The sequence below is a fragment of the Mobula birostris genome, chromosome 2 (genome assembly GCF_030028105.1).
Source record: "Mobula birostris isolate sMobBir1 chromosome 2, sMobBir1.hap1, whole genome shotgun sequence".
NCBI classification, from domain to species: domain Eukaryota; kingdom Metazoa; phylum Chordata; class Chondrichthyes; order Myliobatiformes; family Myliobatidae; genus Mobula; species Mobula birostris.
The window spans coordinates 55,251,245-55,277,210 of NC_092371.1; the positions used below are offsets into that span (position 1 = coordinate 55,251,245).

The 25,966-nt window shown below is 39.8% G+C and overlaps 2 protein-coding genes across 5 annotated transcripts in view; one reads left to right on the forward strand and one right to left on the reverse strand.

The window, feature by feature from the left end:
* The window catches only part of LOC140186722 (zinc finger protein 704-like), a 149,783-nt gene extending 141,810 nt beyond the window's left edge, over positions 1-7,973 (forward strand). Inside the window, exons 8-9 of the mRNA XM_072241237.1 lie at positions 3,434-3,549; positions 5,537-7,973. Of these exons, the coding sequence (XP_072097338.1) occupies positions 3,434-3,549; positions 5,537-5,648 (228 nt within the window). The 3' untranslated portion in view covers positions 5,649-7,973. The remainder of the gene's footprint in view (positions 1-3,433; positions 3,550-5,536) is intronic.
* Positions 7,974-23,039: 15,066 nt separating this feature from the next.
* zbtb46 (zinc finger and BTB domain containing 46) overlaps positions 23,040-25,966 on the reverse strand; it is a 77,974-nt gene continuing 75,047 nt past the window's right edge. For all 4 annotated transcript variants that reach the window (XM_072241260.1, XM_072241288.1, XM_072241270.1 and 1 more), the window contains exon 9: positions 23,040-25,319. In XM_072241260.1, coding sequence (XP_072097361.1) covers positions 24,645-25,319 — 675 coding nt within the window. In that variant the 3' untranslated portion in view covers positions 23,040-24,644. The remainder of the gene's footprint in view (positions 25,320-25,966) is intronic.

Below are 25,966 nucleotides of genomic sequence, written 5' to 3' on the forward strand. Positions count from 1 at the left end.
AAAGAGGGCGTTTAGAGATGGAAATAGGGAGGAGCTGAGGGCAGTACAGAGGGACCTGAAAGCCAGGATCAGGGAGGCTAAGGACAGGTACAAGAGGAAGCTTGAGTGGAAACTCCAGCAGAACAACATAAGAGAGGTCTGGAGGGGGATGAGGACCATCACTGGGTTCCGGCAAACTAGCAACAGAGGAGCTGAAGGCAGTGTGGATAGGGCCAACAAACTTAACCTGTTCTTTAACAGATTTGACATTGTGGCCCCTGCCCATCCCCCACGAGTCATCTGTTGTCGGCCCCCAACCAACAAATATTCCGCTCTCCCCTCCTACCCCTTCTCACAGTCCCCCACCCTGCACTCATGACTATACCACTTCCCCACACGAAACCACCACGGTGGGCTTCACAGCTGAACAGGTGAGAAGACAGCTGAAACGTCTCAACCCAAGCAAGGCTGCAGGACCGGATGGTGTCAGTACCAGGCTGTTCAAAGCCTGTGCCCCTCAGCTATGTGGAGTACTTCACCATGTATTTAACCTGAGCCTGAGGCTCCGGAGGGTTCCTGTGCTGTGGAAGACGTCCTGCCTCGGCCCTGTGTCGAAGACGCCGCGCCCCAGCGGCCTCAATGACTACAGACCGGTGGCATTGACCTCCCCCATCATGAAGACCCAGGAGAGACTTGTTCTGGAGCTGCTCCGGCCTATGGTCAGGCCACACTTAGGTCCCCTCCAGTTCGCCTACCAGCCCCGTCTAGGAGTTGAGGATGCCATCGTCTACCTGCTGAACCGTGTCTACGCCCACCTGGACAAGCCAGCAAGCACTGTGAGGGTCATGTTTTTTGATTTCTCCAGTGCGTTCAACACCATCCGCCCTGCTGTGCTGAGGGAGAAGCTGACAGCAATGCAGGTGGATGCTTTCCTGGTGTCATGGATTCTTGATTACCTGACTGGCAGACCACAGTACGTGTGCTTGCAACACTGTGTGTCCGACAGAGTGATCAGCAGCACTGGGGCTCCACAGGGAACTGTCTTGCCTCCCTTTCTCTTCACCATTTACACCTCGGACTTCAACTACTGCACAGAGTTTTGTCATCTTCAGAAGTTTTCTGATGACTCTGGCATAGTTGGATGCATCAGCAAGGGAGATGAGGCTGAGTACAGGGCTACGGTAGGAAACTTTGTCACATGGTGTGAGCAGAATTATCTGCAGCTTAATGTGAAAAAGACTAAGGAGCTGGTGGTAGATCTGAGGAGAGCTAAGGAACCAGTGACCCCTGTTTCCATCCACGGGGTCAGTGTGTACATGGTGAAGGATTACAAATACCTGGGGATACGAATTCACAATAAACTGGACTGGTCAAAGAACACTGAGGCTGTCTACAAGAAGGGTCAGAGCCATCTCTGTTTCCTGAGGAGACTGAGGCTGTCCTATGAGTCTGTGGTGGCCAGTGCGATCATGTTTGCTGTTGTGTGCTGGGGCAGCAGGCTGAGGGTAGCAGACACCAACAGAATCAACACTCATTCGTAAGGCCAGTGATGTTGTGAGGATGGAACTGGACTCTCTGACGGTGGTGTCTGAAAAGAGGATGCTGTCCAAGTTGCATGCCATCTTGGACAATGTCTCCCATCCACTACATAATGTACTGGGTGGGCACAGGAGTACATTCAGCCAGAGACTCATTCCACCGAGATGCAACACGGAGCGTCATAGGAAGTCATTCCTGCCTGTGGCCATCAAACTTTACAGCTCCTCTCTTGGAGGGTCAGACACCCTGAGCCAATAGGCTGGTCCTGGACTTATTTCCTGGCATAATATAAATATTACTATTTATTTATGGTGCAACTGTAACGAAAACCAATTTCCCCCAGGATCAATAAAGTATGACTATGACTATTAATGCTATATTCTGCCACCATATTTGACCTACCAAAGTGAACCACCTCACACTTACCAAGGTTGAACTCCATCTGCCATTTCTCCAGCCAGTTTTGCATTCTTTGATGTCCCGTTGTAACCTCTGACAGCTCTCTACACTATCCACAACACCCCGAACCTTTGTCATCAGCAAATTTACTAACCCATCCCTTCACTTCCTCATCCAGGTCATTTATAAAAATCACAAAGAGAAGGGGTCTCAGAACAGATCCCTGAGGCACACCACCGGTCACCAACCTCCATGCAGAATATGACCTGTCTACAACCACTCTTTGCCTTCTGTGAGCAAGCCAATTCTGGATCCACAAAGCAATGTCCCCTTGGATCCCATGCCTTCTTACTTTCTCAATAAGCCTTGCACGGGGTACCTTATCAAATGCCTTGCTGAAATCCATCTACTGCTCTACCTTCATCAATGTGTTTAGTCACATCCTCAAAAAACTTTAATAGTGCTTGTACGGCATGACCTTCCTTTGACAAAACTACGCTGACTATTCCTAATCATATTATGCCTCTCCAAACGTTAATAAATCCTGCCTCTCAGGATCTTCTCCATCAACTTACCAACCACTGAAGACTCAACTGGTCTGTAATTTCCTGGGCTATCTCTACTCCCTTTCTTGAAAAAGGGAACAACATCTGCAACCCTCCAATCCTGTGGACCCTCTCCCGTCCCCATTGATGATGCAATGATCATTGCCAGAGGCTCAGCAATTTCCTCCCTCACCTCTCACGGTAGCCAGGGGTACATCTCGTCTGGTCTCGGAGACTTATCCAACTTGATGCTTTCCAAAAGCTCCAGAACATCCCCTTCCTTAATGTCAATATGCTCAAGCTTTTCAATCCGCTGTAAGTCATCCCTGCAATCACCAAGATCCTTTTCTGTAGTGATCTCCTGCTATCTCCTCCGGTTCCATACACACTTTTCTACTGTCACACTTGATTTGTCCTATTCTCCCACGTCTTATCCTCTTGTTCTTCACATATTTGTAGATCGAATTGACAAAACAAATCAGTACAAATTTTACAGCATCCTATTTTAGATCAGACTTGTTCTAGGTTAGAAAAATCCAAGTTGATATATTGTACAGAAGAAAATTAAACTTAAGTTTCAGTTTGTCCAATGCCCTTATCAGGCTTGGAAGAATTTAATGTAGCACTAACTTCTGAGCAGTGAAGCCGATATTAAGTCTGGAGATGACTGTTTGAAATAAGCTCAGACATTATTGTTTAAAACCTGAAAAATATGCCCATTGGGAAGGGAAAGTTAACAAGCATAAGGTGCATTCCAGGTTAAGTTCTCCTGTGGACTGAGCTACAACATTCCATCAGTCAAATGTCTACTTTTTCAAATAAATAAAATTTAGGAATACGCAGCTTGTTGCTTAGCAAGAGTGGAAATGGATAATATTTCAGATGTTTCTCTTTCTTTAGTCTCTGATTCTCATTTGCAGTGTTATGCTACGGAAATCCAGAATTTCATGTGAATGTCTGATTATCTTTAGGGTCCTTTAACACAAATTCGTCCAGTAAGTATTGTGGAAAAGCGACAGATTTCTCATCCATCCTTAAAGGTACATACTTCTCTTGTATCACCACCGAAACCAGGGACAGGAACAAGGTACTATTTTATGTTGCATATTTTAAACTGGTGTAATGCATTTGATTTTATGCACGATAGTAACCAAAGTACATTGTCAGCATACAAGTTGTACATGTTATCTTCACAAAGCACTTTGCACCATGAACATTAAATAAATACTCTTTTTAGACCTAGCTGCAATAAAGCATGATTGCATCCGTGAAGAGAAAATCATTAGAAGCTATCTGAACTATTACTAAGTTTGGTATTAACACTAATCAAATTGTACAGAGTGCTATAGAGAAGCTATAAAAATGAAAATTCACTTGAATGGTCATTCAACCCATCCAGCCTGTGGTGGACTTTTGAAAGGACTATTTAGTTAGTGCAAGTCTTGTTTGCCTTACCCCACCAAAATAAAATAGTTCATAGTTGAACACTTATGATTTATAAGCATACTTGCTTCTATATAATGTCAGAGGCAGTTCTTTTAGTTGTTTGAAGATTAATATTCCACAATTTTTTTTATAATTCTAATTTTTCAGAGGGGTGCTGAAGCCATATTGTTATTTATGTCACAGTGTAAACATTGCTGTGCTTCTTAGTAGTGGCACTATGTGCTTTAAAAATGTACCATTTAACAAGATAGCGAATACGTCAATGTCCTTCTGATGGTAGATTACATTTGTCTGGTTTGCATCTCTGCTCCCACCATCACCTCACTCTCCACCAAGCACATTTTCTTTATTTAGAAATATGGCAAATTGAAGTGTTCAGCAACTTTGGGCCTTCAGTCTTTGAGGGAGCAGAGTGTGTTGATTGGACGAGTATACCACATCAAAGTATAACTACGCTGCATTATCAACAAGGTTAAGTCAACCTACACCTTATTAAGTCTTTGACTGAACTTATAAGAGCATAATGTGCCTATTGTTTTGAAGATGATCAGTGAAAAATGTATTTTTGGGATGAATGAATTCCTAAGATACAGCTTAACAATTGAGAAACATTGTTATTGCAGTTGTTTATTTCACACCATCCTACACTGAGCATTTTGAAATAGACTTGGAATTTCCAATGACTTGTTATGCCCGACAAATTACCATCAGAGTCAGATCCAATTTGGTTTCCTTTAGTGCTACTGGTTATTTAGAAGTGGTAAGTATGCTTGAGAGGAAATATGATCCAGCTCTCACTTTTTTTTTGTTTAGTGGGTTGATAAGTGAATATTTTTCAAAATGCCCCCTTGTGAAAACAGTTCTTGGAAATTTTTATACTTGTTCACCCACTAGCCAACCAGAATAGAGAGAACTAGGTAATTTCTCTTTCATCCATCTTACTAACCACACCACTGTTAGCGCAGATTCATTTTATTTATTTAAGTCTCTATATCCTCACTTCTTTTGTTGGTGAAAATGCCACATTATTAGTGGGTAAAGTTAACACCTTTACATTGTTTTTTTTTCATAATTTTCTAAGTAAATTGATGCTTTTCTACCTTCCTCCAACCTAAATGACAAAGTTGAGAGGAAAGTACCTTCACTCAATCGTAGAGCTGGTTCAAAACTTACTGCCCAAGTAGTGATGGAGGCAAAAAATTCCCACCATATTTTAAAATTACTTGGATGAGCACTTGGACCAAGAGCTGGGAGGTTAAAGAAGCCTGAAGCCCACTTTTAGTTATGAAGGGTTGAATGGCCTCTCTACGATAGTTCAAAGTAAATTTATTAGATTTCATACATGTCAACATATGCAACTCTGAGATTCATTTTCTTGCAGGCATACTCTATAAATCCATAATAGAATAATAACCATAATTGATTCAATGAAAGATCGTACCAACCTGGGTGTTTAATCATTGTGCAAAAGACACAAATTGTGCAAATACAAAAAGAAAGAAATAATAATAAATAAGAAATAAATAGATTATTTGATATTGATAGCTATTTCCATAACTTTTGAATTCATTCACTGATATCTTGTAAATAGTACCTGTATTCACAAATTTGCATGCATCTCCTTTCAGGAAGCCCAGGGGTGAAGGAAAGAAATGCCGAAAAGTTTATGGAATGGAAAACCGGGATATGTGGTGCACTGCCTGCCGCTGGAAGAAGGCCTGTCAGCGGTTTGTTGATTGAATTAATGGCACTTTCTGTATTTTGTACACTCTAAGATCTGACTGCACGCTGTTTCCTGAACAATCAATTATAATAAGGAAAAAGCTAAAATATGTTTAAAGCAGGGAATGCTCGAAGCATGATTCTGTCACGTGAAGCACTTCTAATTATGTGTGAATACAATCAAAAGAAATTTTAACTATTTTAAAAGTACATATTGACTTTCTTTTGTTTTTCTTTGAACTTGCTGTGTTTTTTTGTGGCACTTGAATCAGCTGACAATTTTGCTAGGATGTTTTTCAATACTAAATCTTTGCCACTTTGTTAAAATTCCTAAAGTGGTGTTTTGACTGGCATGTTTGCACTCTGATCTCAGTTCATTTTAGCCCCTCTAATTTTAGGGGGAAAAAAAAGAGACACCTTTAATCTTGAAGAATTGGCTCTTCATTCTCTGCAGAACCACGGGTTTCTCATGAGACATTGTTTCAGGAAACACATGCAGATTATTTCAAAAATTATTTTTTGTAGAGCTTTGCTTTTACTGCATTAAAATGTAAATTTTATAGTTTTGATTATTGATGGTATAAAAAACTAAATTTTAATTGTTTTTACTGTGGAAACACATTACTGTCACAAGTTTTTTTTTAAATTTTGCTAAAGAAAAATTTGGCTGGTAATTTGAAAGTTAAAGTAGGGTCAGATCTGGCTGGAAAACTTCAGGATGTGCACCAGGCTGTACTGCACAATGAATAATTTGAGAAACACAGATTGTCAAACGTGCAACATTATAGAGTTGAGGAAGTACAGTATCTAAGGTGTAAATGTCTCTTCACTGTAAAATAAGACTTGTAGCATAGCCTTAGTTAAGTTTTTGAGTAAAGAGAAGAATCTGATGAAAGTGGTTTTATATTCGATCCATTTTCATGAATGTATGACAACCGTCCTTTCACAGTGTTTAGTCTGTTCTTTAGCGCTGGTTGCCATTACAGTTTTCTTTTACTTTAAGCTATTCCGCAAGTGTATCTGCTCACTGCTGCAGTTTTCTTTTGTTTCTTGATTGGTTACCTTTTAATGACTGTGACCAACAGAGAATGCTGCACCTTTTAGTACCAGGATATTAAGCTAAATTCAATCCAGTTTATCACCAGATGCATCTCATCTTCAGGCATATATTTAACAGTAGGTGAAACCGGCAGCTTAAAAATTAAAATAGATTGAATATACAGGGTTTAAGATTGCTTTCCATCCAGTTAGTCACTGGCCAGTAAGATGATTAATGAAGTTTCTGAACACATTCAAGTAATGGGCAGTTTAATGATGGATACTGCCAAAAAATTGATTAACTTGCATTGTAAAAATGATTGCTTTGTATTTTCAAATCATTAAAATTCTCAAATGAAGTTATGTTTAAGCTGTACTGGCACACTGGCCCTTTTAATAATTCACAGCCCCTATGAACCATTTGTTTCTTTAGTTAGAGAGGAAAACCAAGCATGTCTCAGATTGATCAGTGTTCATTTGTACTAGTTTAGAAATAACATACCAAAGTCAGTCTCTCCACGAACAGTTTGATATGCTGTAATCTCAGGATTTCAATGTTTATAACTGTAAAATGAAAAGCAGAGACTCTAATATTTTTAATTATATACTATTTTTAATAAAAGGGCTTACCTGTAAAATAGATGTTGCATAAACAGCTCTAAACTGGTCTTTGACCACAACTGGTGACATAAGCAAATGAATGTAAACTGCTAACTTTTGCAGCTTTCATTACAGCAGTTTGTTCTTTGCATATTAGGGAAAAAAGGTCAATGGTTAATTTTCCATATGTCATTCTGCAAAGAAAACTGTGACCCACAACAAAGCTTGTTTTATTGCCAAATGTATTGGTATTGCATAATTGTGGCAGTAGACATTCCAAGAGAGAACTTTATTTCTGCTTTGAAGACAATGTGTATTACCAGCAGTTGTACCAGCTTTGGTTTCAGAACTTAATCATTGAACAGGTGAAGAAATCAAAATCCTTTAGGGGGAAAATGCACTTTTTGTATGAAAAAAGTTATGGATGATGTGTATAATGTGCTTTTTTATTATGTCATAGAGGTGCAGCATTTGTTTTCCTTTACTGTGTTTCAGTGGAGATGTAAAATTCTCATGGTTTTACAAAGGAACATAATTACTAAGTTAACCAGAAATGGAAGGACCTCTTATTTCTGTACATACACCTGTAATGCTGTGCCGTGTTTTACATGAACAGCAATGCCTACTGCTGAGGTTTACGTGCCAATGTAATTCTGGGTTTCATATTTTTTTAAAAAATGCAAGAAATAAAGATCCTCAGAACCATTTTTGTCTAAATAGTATTGCATTTTAAGGAAAACAATGTTACCAGCAGATGTTGTCATAATCGACAACTGGGCTTTGCACTGTCATGCTTAACAACATAATTATTACTTTTCAGATGATTTGAAGCAATGTAAAGCTGACTCTCGGTCGCTGAATTTATTGTTGCTCTGACTTCTGACCTTAAAGCAATGTTTTAAGATTCCCCCTAAAATGCAGTGATGCAGCATCCAACCTTAATCTTGTGTGGAAATAAAACTCCATTTATGTCAGCTGAAACAAATTATCAACTCACCTGTTTGTGTAGTACACTTAACTTACTGCAGCTGAAGGTGGAGCTGTGTTTGCATTTGTCAGCACAGTACACTTAGTGCAGCTTGTATCAAAGCCAAGCAGTATAAATGAGGTATTGTTTAGCTGGAATGTTCACTGTAATTACTAATCCCTGACGAGCAGTTAAAAAAAATATAAACGCAACCACAAACCTCAAATGTTTCTGCCGAAAGCAGACCAGGAACATGGTACTGATCAAAGATTATATTAATGACATTTGATCTCCACATTCTGTGTATTTTACAAGAGCTAAGCAAAAATCCTCAAGTTAAAGTTCAGTTGCAAGATTTTATTTTAATGACTAACCATATGTTTATATGAAAGGATATGGTAAAGCAGTAATAGACTGTTCACATTTTATGAGAATAATTGTGTCATTAATGGAGACATCAATAGTGATGAAAATACTCAATTCTTATGGGTCTTTGCTGGATTTATAAATTCTATCCCCATCTTAAAAATGAATTAACTTGTTAGCAAGATAAGGCAAAGGAAGCATTCATGAGCTGAGAGGTCTCTCTTCAATCTATTTCACTATTTGACTTCTTTCATCATGAAGTGTTTTACAATCAAATAATTTTCTTCTTAATGAGATACAGATCTGAATTGTTTAGCACCTCATTGTGGGATACGGTATTGCATCTTATCCACAATGCCAAGGTAAGGAGTTCATTATTGGATATCAATTCATCCAGTTTCTCCTTATAAGATGAGCCCTTCAGTCCTTTTAACATTCTTGGATTTTTTCTGCACCCTTTCTAGCTGAATGGCATCCTTTCTAGAGCTAGTTGACCAGAACTACAGTATTCCAAATGTGGTCATGTACAGCTGTAACATGATGTCCTAACTCTGGTGCTCAGTGCCTCGAATGAAGGCAAGCAGCCAAACACCTCTACCACCCTGTCTACCCATGTCCCTACTTTCAGGAACTAGCAGATCTATCAGTGTGCAACAAGCCACATAACAGGCTGTTTACCTTTCTGATGGTAAGTTTTAACATTTTACATTGTGAGAATCAAGGCTTGGTTTACCTTTGAATAATTCTGCTCCATTAGGTCAGACTTTTTTTTTATATAAGATCTGGGACAGCAGTGTGTTACAGCTGGTGGAGCAGCTGCCTTACCGCTCTCCTGGCCTGTGGTACTGTATGGAACTTGCATGTTCCTGAGACTCTCTGGGTTTCCTCCCATTCCAAAGTGCAGATTGGTGGGCTAATGGGCCACTCACTGTGAATTGCTCTTGGTCTGTTGGCTAGTTTTAGAATCTGGGGGAGAGTTGATAGGAATGTGGAGAAAATTAAATGGGGTAAGTGTAATAGATGTTTGTGATCAGCACAGTGGGGAGCAATTATAAAACACTAATCAGACCAAACTGCCTCTTTGGAAAGAGATTTCAACATTTCTAGCCACTTCCTTCATCAGAATTATGAAATAGAAAACAAGTCTTATCTAAAATTGCTGAGAGTCTGGGGGGACAGGCTACATGGAACAAAGAGAAACTCTGTGATTCAGTGAGGATGAGTTGGTGTAGAGCAGCGTATTAGTTAATCTGGTTGATGGATTAATGAGGGACAAAAATAGGACATGTGAAGCAGGTCAGGTCATGCCAGGAGGGAACACCTGATAAATAATGAAACAGAGCAAGTTACCGGAAGCTATTGAATTAGGTATTAATTCCCAAGGCTGCAACATGCCCAGAAGGTAGATGAGATGCTGTTCCTTAAAATTGCTTTTGACCTCATTGTTTCAGTGCAGGAGGCTACAGACGAGTCTGAATGGAAAGTAAATGGGGAACTCACCGAAGTAAGCTTGAGAAACTAATCAATTCAGACATTTTTAGCCATCTCAACTCTATTGAATTCAACTGTCAGTTTACGTCCTTGTGTGTTGGCAGGATTTCCCCATTCTGCTGTGAGTCAGTGATAATGGGTTCAGTTTTTCCTCTCTTAGCATGGCCTGATACATTTGACATTCCCTACAAACCTTACACTTTACAGTCTTTGCAATTCTTTGTTGTCTCTTTGACTTGAGCATCCCAATCCTTACCCTCTCTGCAACTAAAACACCAACTTGCTTTCTCTCCATTCTCATGAAAGAATTCGACCTAAAATGTTACCTGTTTTTCTTTCTAAAGATGGTACCTGATTTGCCTTGAGTTTTTCCCAGGACAGAAGCTGTAGGTCTTCAGTCACTGACTGATTTCAAGGCTGAGTTATGTAGATTATAAATTGCTTAAAAAAAGCAATTGAGCAAGTGGAAGAGATAAAGGATCAGTCATGGATATAGATAGGAGGTTCAATGTGACCAGTGTAGCTTCTGTTTTTAAGTTTTCAGTTCTAATATTTAATGTATGCATTTGTCACTATCCAAAACACTAACCTTAAAATATAGATGTAACAGCATTACTGGATTATCAAAAACAAAATGAATACCTGCTCCAGAAGTAACGATAAGTCCTTGTTGACTAGTGTTAAGATCAATTCACCCTTATATATTAGCCACCCATGCATGTTCCTAGGGCAGAAGACAAATGGAGTTGTTTCCACTTCGGTAAGACGGGATCTACAACCTAATAGTTTATTAGGACGTTCCACCATTCCTTCATTGTACCTTAAGTAATTACAAGCAAAATATACTATGATTTTTTTACATTGATCCTTCTGTCAAATGGTGCAATGCTGAAAGGAGTTGAACAGCTATTTTATGGAAATAAAAGATGTAGTTTATTGATGGAGGGGGTCTACAGCAGGAGTCCCCAACCTTTTTTGCACAGCAGACCGGTTAATATTGACAATATTCTTGCGGACCCGTCAACCGGGAGGGGGTTCAAGTTCAACAGTGCGTGACAGGAAATGAGGAAAGGTGCAGCTGACTCATTTTGTTTCATATCGCCAAATCATATTGTTTCCTCACAGCCCGGTGGTTGGGGACCACTGGTCTACAGCACTACCTTGGCTATTTGGATGGGGAAAGTAAAGGGGAGCAAAGTCAGCATAAAGGTTAACTGAAGTTCCTGGATAGAATGCTTGCTCATCAATGTCCTGGAGAGAAATTCAATAAAGAATGATGGCTCATTGATCAATGGGGACCAGAGACAGCATTCATTTATAATTGTAGCATGTGAAAGGTATGGAACAATTCTGTTTAAAAAGTGTTCCATGGCAGCTTGCTGCCATAACACTTACCTCTGTAAGATTGGAAACCTTGGGGATAGAGAGCTGTAAAACATTACTTCTGGCTGCTACATCGGCAATTGTATTAATAATCAATCCTCTTCTACCTTTCAATCAGAAGAATAATTTTGTCACTGAAACTTTCTTTAACCTTCCATGTTCCAGCTTATAGCTACTCACCTTGCCTCATGCTCATTTCACTTTAAAAGCAAACCAGGTTCCCATCCTGTATTTGACTCTTTGACGGCTGATGAGCATGTTTTCACTAATGTCCTGGGCTCCCAGAGCACTACACAATTTTTGCTGAGAGTTGGTTGATTGACGATTACCAAATGGATTTATGTTAACCACGTCCAGTGATGAACATTGGGAATTGGAATTCAGTGCTTAGATCTGCTTTGTATTCTTTTGATTTTGTTCACCATTATATGTGCAAATTTACTTCTCATTTCAATCATATATTGTAAGAGTACGCTTTCAGTTTGACTTGCAGCAAATAAAATGCAGTGGTGTATTCATAGATCTGCTGGAAATTGGGAGACCAATGTTGACATCCATTGTACAATGCTGATCTAATGGCAAATTGGCCTTGCTGCTCCACTTAGCATGTTAATAACACACACAAAACCTGCTGTTTAACTTCAGAAACTGCCACCCGTGCCAGCACATACTTCGTGTTAGTGATCGTATAGGCCAGGTCTTAAGGACACTGCTATCTGTAAAGAGCATGCTTATATCGGGAGTTCCTCTGGAACTTCCATAGGTTTTGTTGGTCCTTCAAATGGGCTTAAGATTGCTATAGCCAAAGGTGGTAATGGGGACAAGCTCCCACTACCTAGTAAATACTCCCAATGGCATGCCCTTCAAAGAGCCTCTGACAACCAAGTCCAGCTCCTGGCCTTCACATATGGCTTAGCTACTAAGCCCAGCGGAACAATTTCTACTTACTGGAGAAGGGGCAAAGGCAGGTTACAGTCACTTCGGGCAGATACAGCTCATCAGTCGTGGTTGGCAGCTGATGTAGGAAAAGGAAAACTCTGATCTCAAACCTCCGCTGCCTTGCGGCTATACCCACTAATCGGGAAGGCTTCGGGAGTAAACCCCAAGGGGAAAAACCCAGAGCTAGAGTCCCTAAGGCAGTCCCTATGTTGAGTTCAACGCAGACTGGCCACTCCTGTGACTCTGCTGGTACCAAACTGTATTAGGGGGCTAATACACCAGCCTAAATTGGCAAGAGGTGGAGGGTAGGGCAGCCCTGATCAGGAGTGATTATCCCTGCTGGAGTTTTGGGAATGCATAATCACGTACCCAATGAATGCAAATTGCTCAGACTTGTTTGTCTCCAATGCTTTGGGGAATGCATCTGCTGCACATAGCCAAGGGCACTGCAGCTGGGATGTCTTGCTTGATTAACTTTAGTGCTCGAGTCCCAGAGCTGGCAGGGCTTACATACTGTAATGGGCTACAAAATGAGGCTGCCAGCATTGCTGACAACAGCACACCCTTCCTGATAAACTTAATGTATTCTACAAGGTGACTGGTATGTCACACTCACCCTGAGAGCCTCCAATGCACCTCAATCCATGGTTACCGTTGTGGACATTAGATCAGTCTTCTGGAGAATGAATCAGTGGAAAGCATCTGGCCCTGGCTGTGTCCTTAAGTCCTTGGCAGATCAGCTGGCAGGGGTATTTGCAAACATTTTTAACCTCTCCCTGCTTCTGTCGTGTGAGATTCCCACCTGCTTTAAGAAGATCACTATCATCTAAGGAAAACAAGATAATGTGCCTTAATGACTACCACCCAGTGGCTCTGAGTTGCAACATCGTGAAGTGTTTTGAGAGGCTAGCCATGGCATGCATAAACTCCAGCCTCCCAGACAACCTCCGCCCACTGCAATTTGCCTACCACCAAAACAGATCTACAGCGGACACCATCTCCCTAGCTCTACACTCATCTCTAAAGCATATGGACAGTAAAGACACTTGCATCATACCTTTTTTTAAAACTGACTACAGCTCTTTCCATAATTCCAAGTATTCTCATCACCAAATTCTAAGACCTTGAAGTCAACACCGCCTTCTGCAACTGGACCCTTGACTTCCTGACTAACAGACTGCAATTAGTGAGGATAGGTAACAAGACCTCCACTACAATTATTCTCACATTGGCAATTCACAAGTCTGCGACTTCAGTCCCCTACTCTAGCCCCAGTACACTCAAGTTTGCATGGCCAGATTCTGCTCTGACTCCCCATCTACAAGTTTGTAGATGATAACAACCATACTGGGCTGTATTTCAAAATAATTGGAAAGAGATGGAGCTTAGTAACATAGTGCCATGACAATATTTTCCTCAATATCAACAAAACAAAAACACTAGTCACTGATGTCATGTGCCTGTCTATATCAGCAGAGTTGAGGTAGAGAGCACAGAGAGCTTCAGATCCCTAGGAGTGAACATTGCCAACAGCTTATAACCGTGTATACACAACAGCCAAGAAAACTCACCTTTCTCTACTTCCTCCACAGGCTAAAGAAATTTAGCATGTCCCCATTGACCCCTAGTAATTTTTATTGACACACCAAAGAAAGGATTTGGATACATCATGGCTTGTTATAGCAACTGTTCTGCCCATGATACAAGAAACTACAGAGTTGTGAACACGGCTCTGTACATCATGGGAACCAGTCCCCCTCCACGGACTCATTCTACACTTCCCTTTGCCTCAGTACAACAGCCAACATGATCAAAGATCCCATCTGTCTAAGACATTATCTCTTCTCCCCTCTCCCATTAGGCAGAAGTTGCAAAAGTAACCACAGCTTCTAACATGCTGACATAAAACTATTGAGTGGTTCTGCGGTATATGGTAATAAGATGGAGCATAGTCCTTACAATCTACCAATTATGACCTTGCAGTGCCGCACTCCCTGTAGCTGTTGCACTTTATTCTGCATTCTGTTAGTGTTTTACCTTATGCTATCTCAATGCACTGTGTAATGAATTGATTTGTAGAACAGTATGCAATATATATGACAATAAACCAATTCCAATGTCTCAATGCCTTACAATCTTTAACCAAGACTCCTTCCAGGCTGGACCTGGAGAAGTACTACCCAATGGACCATCTAGTACAACTGCTGTACTCAAGATGATGAATAGTTCAACTCCTCTATTGGCAGAGAGCAAGTAATAAATTTGTGGAACAGATAAAGGAAAGACAAGAATTCATAACACAGAGCTCTACTGTAGCTACAAATGGTTTGCTCCTTAAATATTGTGTACAACCACAAACTAGACACTTATGGGGAAAATCAGAACTTGCAGACTTCAATCAGCAGTTGTGCTCCCTGCTATTCCACCTGTAGCTGTTGATCAATGACTCTTCCCTTTACATCTGGGTTTTCCCTCCAGTCCAGGCCAGCTATTGCAATATATAGATTCTTGAGTCATTCTGTCCCAGAGTGCTGAGAAGATAACTCACCTCAGTGTTTGATGTGTCCTCCTCACTTGACTATCATGTGGCCATTCCTCCAGCCTGCAATTGTACAGCAAGAAGAGGAATGAAAGTGTCAACAAGGTGAAACGTACCTGGGTGTGCATTGACCTTTGTTCTAACTGCCACTTGTTTCTGATGAGTGGAATAATCAGAGCTTAAATAATAAGGATATTTCTACCCATGCCAAGTTTCTCACCAGCATATTTTGTTCACACTGCCTTTGTGCCAAGTTAGTCCTCTTCCTCAGTGACTTCCTGAGTTCATTGATGTCCTGTGCTTCTTAATCTCTTCCTCCATAAATTCTCAACAAATTTATGGGCATCTCCTCTACTCCTTTAATAACACCATGCCAACCACAAAAAATATATTTCTGATAGCTTCCTTTCACGTCCAATCACACTTAAATATTCACCTCTAATAAGTTCCATTCAAGAGCATCTTCTATTTAAGAAATTAATGAAAGACATATAGACAATAGAAAAATGGAATTCTATGTAGGAGGGAAGAGTTCGATTGATCTTAGAGTAGGTTATAAAGTCGGCACAACATCGTGGGCTGAAGGGCCCATACTGTGATGTAGTATTCTATGTTTTATACCTTAGCTTTTTTTGAATGGGTGTCAGCTCCAAGGAATGGAGGCTATCAATTCTAATGGACACATGATTTACACACTTATTGCCAAGTCTAACTGGAGCTCATAAAACAATATAAGGCCTGTTCTACCAAAGTTGCTTACTTTCCTATCAGGACCAGAATAACATTCAAACTGAATAAGCAACCAAGCAAGTACCAGGCAATGGCTGTATTCAATATCCCCTTCATATTTAACTGTAAAGCCATCAACTCCCCATACACATTCTATGAGTAACCTTACACCTACCTGGAACAGACACATAATTACTGTAACTGGAAGTCCATGACAGAGGCTATATATTCAACAGCTTAACTCTCAACTCTACAGAGCCATTCCATCATATATGGGCATGTCAAGAATATGACATATTATATGCTTGATTAGACTAATACAATTCCAACACCATTATTATTATCTAGAACAAAGCAGCCCATTTAATTGGCACCCCATGCACTGCGTAGCGCATTCACTTCCTCCATAACGACTGCATGGAACAACTTTTTTTTTAAACATCATAGTAGTCCACTTCAACTACTGAAGTGACAGTTACCACCCAAGAGGACAGCAACATTGCACAGGCACACAAGTTCGCATCCAAGCCATTTGTCATCCCGAGTTGAAAATATATGTTTCCCTTCAATGCTGACTCAAAGTCCTGCAACTCTTTAACAGCACTGTGATAAATAATCACAAGCACCACAATTGTTCAAAAAACAGCTTCCCACCACTTTCTCAAAGGCTGTTAGTGTTAAATGCTCCATTTGTAGTAACAACCACATCCAGTGAGTGGATAAAAATAAATTGACGTTTCCTGCTCTTTCCATCTTACCTTTCTGTGTTCCTGATCATCTCGGCATCCAGTTTAAGACTGATGAATACAGTCACCTAAATCAACAAATATCTGATTGAGAGAGAAAAATAATCACCACATAACCACCACTGTGCATTGGTTCTACATGTCCCATGTTGTCTTAGTGTTCATTTGCAGTGGAGGTTACAAGTGATCCTGAAAGATGAGCAGAACTGCATCTCAGCTTAGGTATTTGGCTTCAAAGAGCACCTTGAAGGGGAATGACCAGAGCGTTGCCAAGAGCCGAAGTTTCCACTTCGACGAATGGGCTACTGATTCTACATAGACATGCAACGTTGGTGTTCAACTTTCCCAAATGCCTTGACATTAAATGCAGGCTTTCAGGCAGAGCTGCATTGCTCCGTGTGTCCCATATACTGTCCCAAGTAGACTCTCAAGTACTGACCCAATTTCTTAAGATTTTTCCTCTTCACCCTCTAGACTTGTAGTTACCAACCTCTCACAGCTAGCTCCTACCTCCTCACCAAGATCAACAAGCAGTACTGCCCTGGGGAGACTTATTGTTTCAGACTATTCACCACATACACACAGTGATCACTTTATTAGGTACACCTGTTCGTTAATGCATGTATCTAATCAGCCAGTCATGTAGCAATAACTCAATGCCTAAAAGCATGAAGACATGATCAAGAGGTTCAGTTGTTGTTCAGACCGAACATCAGACTGGGGAAGAAATGTGACCTAAATGACTTTGACCATGGAATGATTGATGGTGTCAGACAGGGTGGTTTGAGTATTTCAGAAACTGCTGAATTCCTGGGATCTTCATGCACAACACTCTCACTTAACCAAGAGAAAATGGTGTGAGAAATGAAAAACATCCTATGAGCGGCAATTCTGTGGGTGAAAACAGCCTTTTGAATGAGAGAGACCACAGGGGAATGGCCAGACTGGTTCAAGCTGACAGGAAGACAACAGTAAGTCAAATGACATGTTACAACAGTGGTGTACAGAAGAGCATCTCTGAATGCACAACACATTGCACCTTGAAGTAGATAGTCTTCAGTAGCAGAAGACCGCACTGGGTTCCACTCCTGCAATAAACTGGCCACTGAGTGTATTTCTTCTTGACTCTGTTCTTTATCACCTCTTCCATCTCTTTCCACTCCCATTTATAACACCTCTGATGCCCTCTGGCACTTTGACATTTTCTAGTTTCCTGGTCCCAACAACTCATAGAATTTTGGTATGGCACAGAAACAGTTCCTTTGGCTTACCTCATCCAAACCAACAACTATGCCCAGTAACTAATCCCATCTGACCTCCTTAGGCTGCTATCTCACTACACATTTCTTAACACATCCAAATGCCTTTAAAAAAATTTAGTTGTATCTGCCTCTGTCGTTTTTGCTGGCAGCTCATTACAATACTCACCATCCTGTGTGTGTGTGTGTGTGTGGGGGGGGGGGACTGCCTCTCAGTTCTCCTTTAAATTTCTCCCCTCACTTAAGCCTATGCCTTCTAGTTTTAAATACCCCCACCTTTAAAAATTAATCTGTCATGTCCCTCATAACTTCAGAAAAATCTAAAAGCTCACCCTCTGCTTCTTGTGTTCCAGTGAGAAATAAAACTCAATTTATATAATTTCTCCTAATAAGTAAAACTCCCAAATCCAGAACGAACTTCTGCACTCCATCATCATGGACACACAAATTATTACACCTCCATCCCATACAAAAATGGACTAAGGTATCCCTCTTTCTTGAATAGTGGCCCCACCCATCCCCTCCCAATGGTTAGCCCAATATTGCCTGCCTAATTTTGTTCTTACATTAAATAGATCTTCCAACTCCACTCATGTCAAATGTCTAGTATGAGAACTCACATCAAACCTAAGCCATGATGCATTGTTGGATACCTGGAACCAGCTATTAATGTCCATTACCAGTCCTAACTATACCTACCCTCACTTTACTTCCTGGAAGGAGTCCATTCCATTCTCCCAGTTTCTCTGTCTTGGTAATATCTTGTCAGCCTTCCCCTGACTAATGTATCTAAAAGTCTTCCTTTTCTCATTGTCTTGGCTTCCCCTCTACCAATGAGCCAAAGCTCTTCTGTTTATCAAGTCCATTTCCTGCACTTTGCTCCAAAGACATCCTCAGCCAGAACAGATTGGTTCCTCTTGTACCCAACTTCTACCTACTAGACTCCACATTCTTTGCAATTCCTGCCTTCTTCAAAATGGACATCATCAGAAACATCTTTTGCTCCCCAGTAGCATTTTTAAGGGATAGTTTCCATTCCGGTTCTCCACCACCAACACCCCCTTCTCATAGCCTTTTCACCGATGCAACCTCAAGAAAGGCATTACCTGTGTCTTTATCCCTTCTCATTATTGACGAACCCAAAGACTCCTTCCAGGTGAACCAGTGTCTTACTCTTATGGTACCATTGCTTTCATTCAGCATTCACAGTGGTCTCCTCTACATGAGAGAAATCAAATCCAGAATAAAGCATAATTTACAGAACCCTTACAGATGTTCCACAAGGATGACCCCAAAATTCCAGTTACCTGTCATTTAGTTCTCCATCCCACTCTGATCTCCGTTTCCTTGGCCTCTTGCAGTGGAGCCCAACACATGCTCAAGGAAAAGCATTCATCTTCCAGGCGAACGCATTACAGCCTTCGGAACTCATCATTCTGCATAGTCATTTGTGTTACCTTGTTCTAGTGTAACAATAATAAACGAATTTCAATATCTAAAGGTCTTCATTACTGACTCAACTACTGTACATACAAATGGGAATATTTATCTTCTTCCTGAAATCAATAGATGGCAGTAAGACCTTGCACAAATGTTGGGATGACCACAGATCCACTCTGTGCATTTCCCAATGGACACCAATCTGGCACTCGATTTACATTACTTGAATCCAATGTTTTCAACTTTAAGGCGGAATCTTGAAATAAAAAGAATGAACGGAGAAAAGTGATAATGAACTTTTGCCTTTTTGTCTTCAGTTTTACAGTACGTTGAGACACCGAGCTTTTAAAAATGAGTCTTCCATGAGTACAAAAATAAATCCTTAATATCGGAGTCTACTGAGAATGTGAATCCAGTATGCTCAACAATGATTCAAATTATGCAAAATTGCCATTATGCTCAAAAGAGGTAAAGCTAACTCTTTTAGTACTATGTATAATTTACACACAAGGCAACCAACTATATATTATAATATTTATCACTCAGAACTCTAGCATATTTTGTACTTCATAACATTGTTGGATTGCTGTAACCTAAAAGTCTACTTGCAAAATATTACAGTACATTGATCCATCATGGGGGTTCCATGCTTTTCAATCAGAACCACTTCCCTGGTGGCCCTGAACTCTTTATCAAATTCATATCCAGCATTTGTTTGAGAGAGCAGTGCAAAATCAGAAGCAAAATTTTTCAATTGAGTCATTAATCCAGGGCCTCTCAACTCTTACAGGCAAAACAGCTCACGTAAAAAAAAGGAACTCAGTTCTTCTCAGTGTCTTGGCCAACAACTAAAACTGGCTGCAATATGTTGCACATCATTACAGTGACTACTCAAATAAAACACTGCTTGAACAGCACTTAAAAACACAGATTTTTTTTAAAGCTATAATATTATTTTTAACCAAATTGTTTTTACCAATTCTTCGAACTATTATTCCAGAACATTGTATTATGAGTAATGTTTCTTTTTCCAAAACCTTGGGGTACAAATAAATCACGGTATTAGCTTGCAATAATCTGTACACCTAAACACACCAGTGCTGAGGATCATGTTGTAATAACTTGAGTCTCAGGAAAGATTATTTCATGTACTCGTCGTAATAACCTTCCTGCAATTAGAACAAAGAATCAGTTATCTCAAAGTCCTTGACTATGTAAAAGAGAAAGAATATGCTGGTAGACTCCAGAAGTAACACGTAATCTCTTTGATACAAAATACACGGAAAAAAAATTACTTACCCTTTAAAGGCTCAGGATTTGCCAAAGTATTTACAGCAAAAGGAGTAATTTTGAGAAAAATTTAGAGGGAGAGTGGTGGGTGGAATCATAATAATTCAAAGCTGTTATCCTGCAATGGGTTATAGACAACAAAGCATTTTACTGAAGGCATGAGAGACCACAGGTACTGGATCTGGAGCAAAAAGCAATGTGCTGAAGGAACAGGTTAGGGAAGGTCCTGAACCACCAGTTTTGTCCAGCAGCTTGTTTTGTGAAACATTTTACTGCATGTGGTTTATGAAAATCACTGATAACCAATTGAACTTGTACCAAAATATGTGGTAAGTCAACATAGTGATTGTTCTGTGTGCCAACCCATGGCAGCTGATGACAAATTTAACATGCTCCAACAAATGACAGTTAACACAGATGGACAAATATTGGTCCAGATGTACTGGGGAAAATTTTTGCTTTACATTAAGATTCTTCTTTAACTTCTATGGCAACAGATAAGGCTTCAATTCAGCAAAGTAGCCAAACAATGCAATCCTCCCCTCCAACACACATTGCAAGAGCCCATCAGTTTGGGTCTGTATTCTACTGTTCAGTTCTCCACAGCAGTGCTCAATGTTTGATCCTGTGGCCCATCAATATGAATGCTGCCAAATGAACCATAGATAATTCTCAATATTAGTTGATATTTTAAGCTGATTATGAAAAATCATGTAATCAAACTCTACAATATGAGGGATATTCATTTTTCATGCAACTGTTGGAATATCACCATCCCAATGTATTCAAGACAGTATACTCTATTCATGGCTGTACAAGACCTGAAATCATAATCACATTACTTAATCCTATGTTTAAACATCTATAATATCACATTTGTCACCTCTAAGGTATTTGTACCAAAATTATCAATGCATATGAAAGTAAAATGAAATAATGATCCGCAACATATGGCAGACAGGTGCAACTGAGGTGAAACTCAATTAAACATCTGAAATTTATTTAATAAATTCAGCTACTGCACAAAACACCGAATCTCAAATGTCAGCCCTGCTGCAACAGACAAGGGGAAGGGAGGGGGATGGGAAACAGTTGAAACGATGCAAAGTCTGCATTACATTTGGCCCTCCCCATCCTCCTCTCCCCGTGTCAATTTAACCAACAAAATCATTCACCACAGGAAATCAAGGTCTTAAGTTTCAAAGCTGCCCCACTGATAGCTGCAAAATAGTGCATTCTCTAATGAAAGGCTATTGAAAATGTAACTCCTATTTTTTCTCTCTCTTACCCCATAGACATTGCCTGTTATTTTTGTTTTCATTAAACATTCAAAGATGATGCTAGTTCTGCACAAGCTATTTGCAATGGGATATTTCTTTTGAGTTTTCATTCCCCTCCCCATACCTGAATATAGTCACTGTCAGCTTTGAGCAAGAGAGTACTCAGAACAAATTAAAATGAGAGAGAAACATGAGACTGCAAAATCAGGAATATGGAGCAACGAACAATCATATGGAGGAACTCAGCGGGTTAGCAGCTTGTGGGGTTGGGGTGTTGGGGGGAAAGCAATGGTTGAGGTTTCATGCCTTCCTCCAATGGATTCTGTTCGACCCACTGAGTTCCTCCAACAGATTGTTTGTTGCAATTAAAATGAGACCTTAGATTTGAGGTAGCCTGGACTAATAGTCAACTCTTCATGTGTTGTCTCATTTCTTGCTCTGTTCAGGCATGGCCCAGGTTAAAATTGGGCATAAGTCAATGAAAGACTCTAGTAACATTTGTCTCCAGCCCAACATTGAACCAAAGCCAAGGATTCTAAGAGAAATATAATGCCTCTCTTAAAATCACACCATTAAAACATAATTGGATTTAGAAGACCTAAGATTATATACTATTTGGGTAGTTATTTGTTCAGTGAAATGTTTTAAAGATAATTTCTAACGTAAATATAGAAAGTAAAATTGGATTGAATGTTTAATTTGATTTCAGCATCTTAACGTTAAATCAATTTATTTTAAAACTAACTGCAACAATCAGGAAGGGTCCTAAACATGAAAACTGAATGAATATGCACGATTATTACAAGTATGTGGGCCAGCAGCCTGAGTACCATGCAGATGTGAAATTATCCATTGTGGTAAAAAGAAAGGAAGTTGATTTTGAAGGAATTAGGCCATTAGGAGCAGAATCAGGCCATTCAGCATATTGAGTCTGTTCCACCATTTGATTGCAGCTGATTTTTTTTTAAAATCTCAACCCCATAACTTTTGACACCCTTACTAATCAAGAAGCTATCAACCTCTGCTTTAAATATACCCAGTGAGTTGGCCTCCACAGCTGCACGTGGCAATGAATTCCACAAATTCACCATCCTCTGGCTAAAGAAGTTCCTCATGTCTGGTCTAAAAGGGTGTCCTTCTATTCCATGGCTGTGCACTCTGGTCCTGGACTCTCCTACTATAGGAAACATGCTCTGCACTTCCACTCTTTTAACGCTCTTAAATCAGGCATTCGTAACTTGAGTGCGCTATTCATGCAAGATGTAAAAACGTAAGGAACAAATTGTGAGATCTTTCTTTCAAAAATGACATAAAACATACAAGTACAACACTTGTTTGCTTTGGCAGCAATTCCAAGTTTATTTAAGTTTGATTTGGGTGTGAGTATATCCAAGCTATTCCCAGCACATGAACTTTAGGCAGACCTTTGGTATGCCTGATACAGAAAGCATAATCACTAAAAAAATTTAATTACTACATTTACAGAGATCAGTACAATGCACAGTCATCTTCTCCCACTACTCATAACTAACTCTGAATATTAAACACATCTTGAATACAAACACAGGTTTATAATTACAAAGTCAGTATGATATAGAATAATATTCCAAGCAGAGAAGATTTCAACAGCTTTAAGCACTCTCTTAAATCCAGCTGAAAGCATGTTGAAAAAATAAATATATATGAGAGCATACTCACACAGCACTCTTAAAACTTTCATCAGGCAAAACTCCTAATGTAAAAGGCAGAAATTTGAAATACAACAATATAGATTTCTAAAAAGTAACCATAGTTATGGCTTAATTTAGTAATTTGCACATACTGTATTACCACTAACAAGCCAAACATGATAAGATTTGATTTTCTGAAATATAATGAACAATTCCAGTTTTTTTTGCATTTTCTAAATGATAAACAAAAATCATCTTAAAGTATCCAAAGTAAATTCTATTAAAACATATAATTTGGTATATATTCAGTATTTAGTGTATATTATAACTAAAAAAAGCAATGTTCTACCTTTTTATCAATGTAACAATTAAGTTAACTCCTTCTTTCCATGTCTAAAGAGGACAGATATCTGGCACAGCTTTGAACTTTGTGAAAGCACATGTTTTGATAGCCAAAATTAACATTGACATATAGACTAAAAATAGTCATTTTTAGACTACGGACACATAGACATTGAAAATGTTAAAAGAACACAATGCAGCACGACTCACACCCGCCATAGCGAAGAAACCCCATTATGAAACACTTCTTAAAACACACTAACTCAAAACTAAATCTATGGCAGAATTTGTGTGCACATATAGACATTATAGAATGAAGGAATGTCTCAACTCTTTCCAGAGTGGAGAATCTTCTTTTTTGGGAATGTACACTTGTTAATTTTTGCACATAATTTGTCAAAATGATCTAATCTACTAACACAAAAAATGATGGGGTTTTCGCATCTGGATGCATTGAGCTAAAGGAGGGAATGATAACTTTAATAATTATTGATCACATTGTGGGAAGCAACAGTTGGACAAAACCTTTGCTATTCAATGTCTGTTATTATCTATTAACTGTTAGCAATGTGCTTTGGATCTTGCATTCACATGGGCAATCTGGATTAACATACTTAGACAATACTAAATAAAATGATTCAAAATCTCAAAATTTACCAACATCTTTCAAAAACATTATGAAATTTAAGAAAGGCATATAGAACCACTGGTACAATGCCCCAAATTTTAACAACGGCTAATCCTAAATTTCACAATTGGACAATGAACCTGAAAAATCACTGTGGTGTACATATCTTTGAGTAGTAGTTTTTGTAAATATAATGTTCTTGTAAAACTGCCCGACTACAATTTAACGTGTACATTAGTGAAACAGCTAGCACTCTAAAGAACTACAGTGCGTTGATGCACTCCAGAATGTAAAGGTAACCCAAAGGCTACATTTCCTGGGAAATCCACCCAAAATCCTTGTCATCTCCTACAGGAATTTCTTGATTCTCTTGGTCTTGTTGGGAATCAATTACCTCCTTAGTTTCAAGAATTATATCGGCCTGGGGAATCACATCATCCTTCCACTTCATCTCCTCCTCACCGTCTGCCATTTCTTCATCAATCTCCCTTTCCCTGTCCCCATGGTCATCTGGGTAAGGGCCTTCCCCGTGATCATCTGGATAGGGCCCCTCCCCGTGATCATCCGGATAGGGGCCCTCGCCGTGATCATCCGGATAGGGGCCCTCGCCCTGATCATCCGGATAGGGGCCCTCGCCCTGATCATCCGGATAGGGGCCCTCGCCCTGATCATCCGGATAGGGGCCCTCGCCCTGATCATCCGGATAGGGGCCCTCGCCCTGATCATCCGGATAGGGGCCCTCGCCCTGATCATCCGGATAGGGGCCTTCCCCATGATCATCCGGGTACTGGCTTTCTGCAGAGAACATTCCATCTGGAGACTCGTCTGTACCATCCTGGTCTAGCTGAGACATCAGACTTCCACCCGCACAATCCACACATATTCCATGACGCCTAGAACCGTGTTTAATACCGACACTGGCCGCTGACATGAAGACTCTGTTGCAGACCTTGCAGACATATTTTTTGTCTTTACTGTGCACCTAAGTAGAAAAACAAATGTTTGGTGTTGATTCTTTATGGAAGAATTCTGCCTCAAAAGCCCCAACAGAAAATCGAAAACTGTTAAGTGATTTAGGAAATAATTCATAAAAGGTCAGATGTGAAGAACAAGTATGCGCATCAATATTTCATTCTGACTCTTTCTACAAGCATGTTTACAAGCATGTTTCCATCTCCCTCTCCTAAACGGTCTCCATACAGTTCCCTGTGGCAAAAAATTCCAAAGATCCTTAACTCTGAAGAAAAATATTATATAAACATGGACTGCAACTATTTTTAGTCTTTTTGATCATCTAAATCCTCAATCGCTAAGCAGCCACTTCAACATTGTCACTAGATACAGCTAGGTCACATACTGCTGTGTACCTTACACTATTGTTACTTTCTTGCTTCTGCAGCCACTGACATAAACTCATGATATGGTCTGTGATTAAATTCTGGAATTAATCAAGTTTGAAAATCTCTGGCCCTACAAGGACTAGAAATAAGTTGAAAGAAATATAAATTGCCCCAACTTCTTTGCATACAATGTACTCTACTCACTGACAGAAAACTAACTGATAAGAATAAGTTTAAACTAGCCACAGCTGGAGAATTGTTAACAGGGTTTCTGATTAACAGCAATACT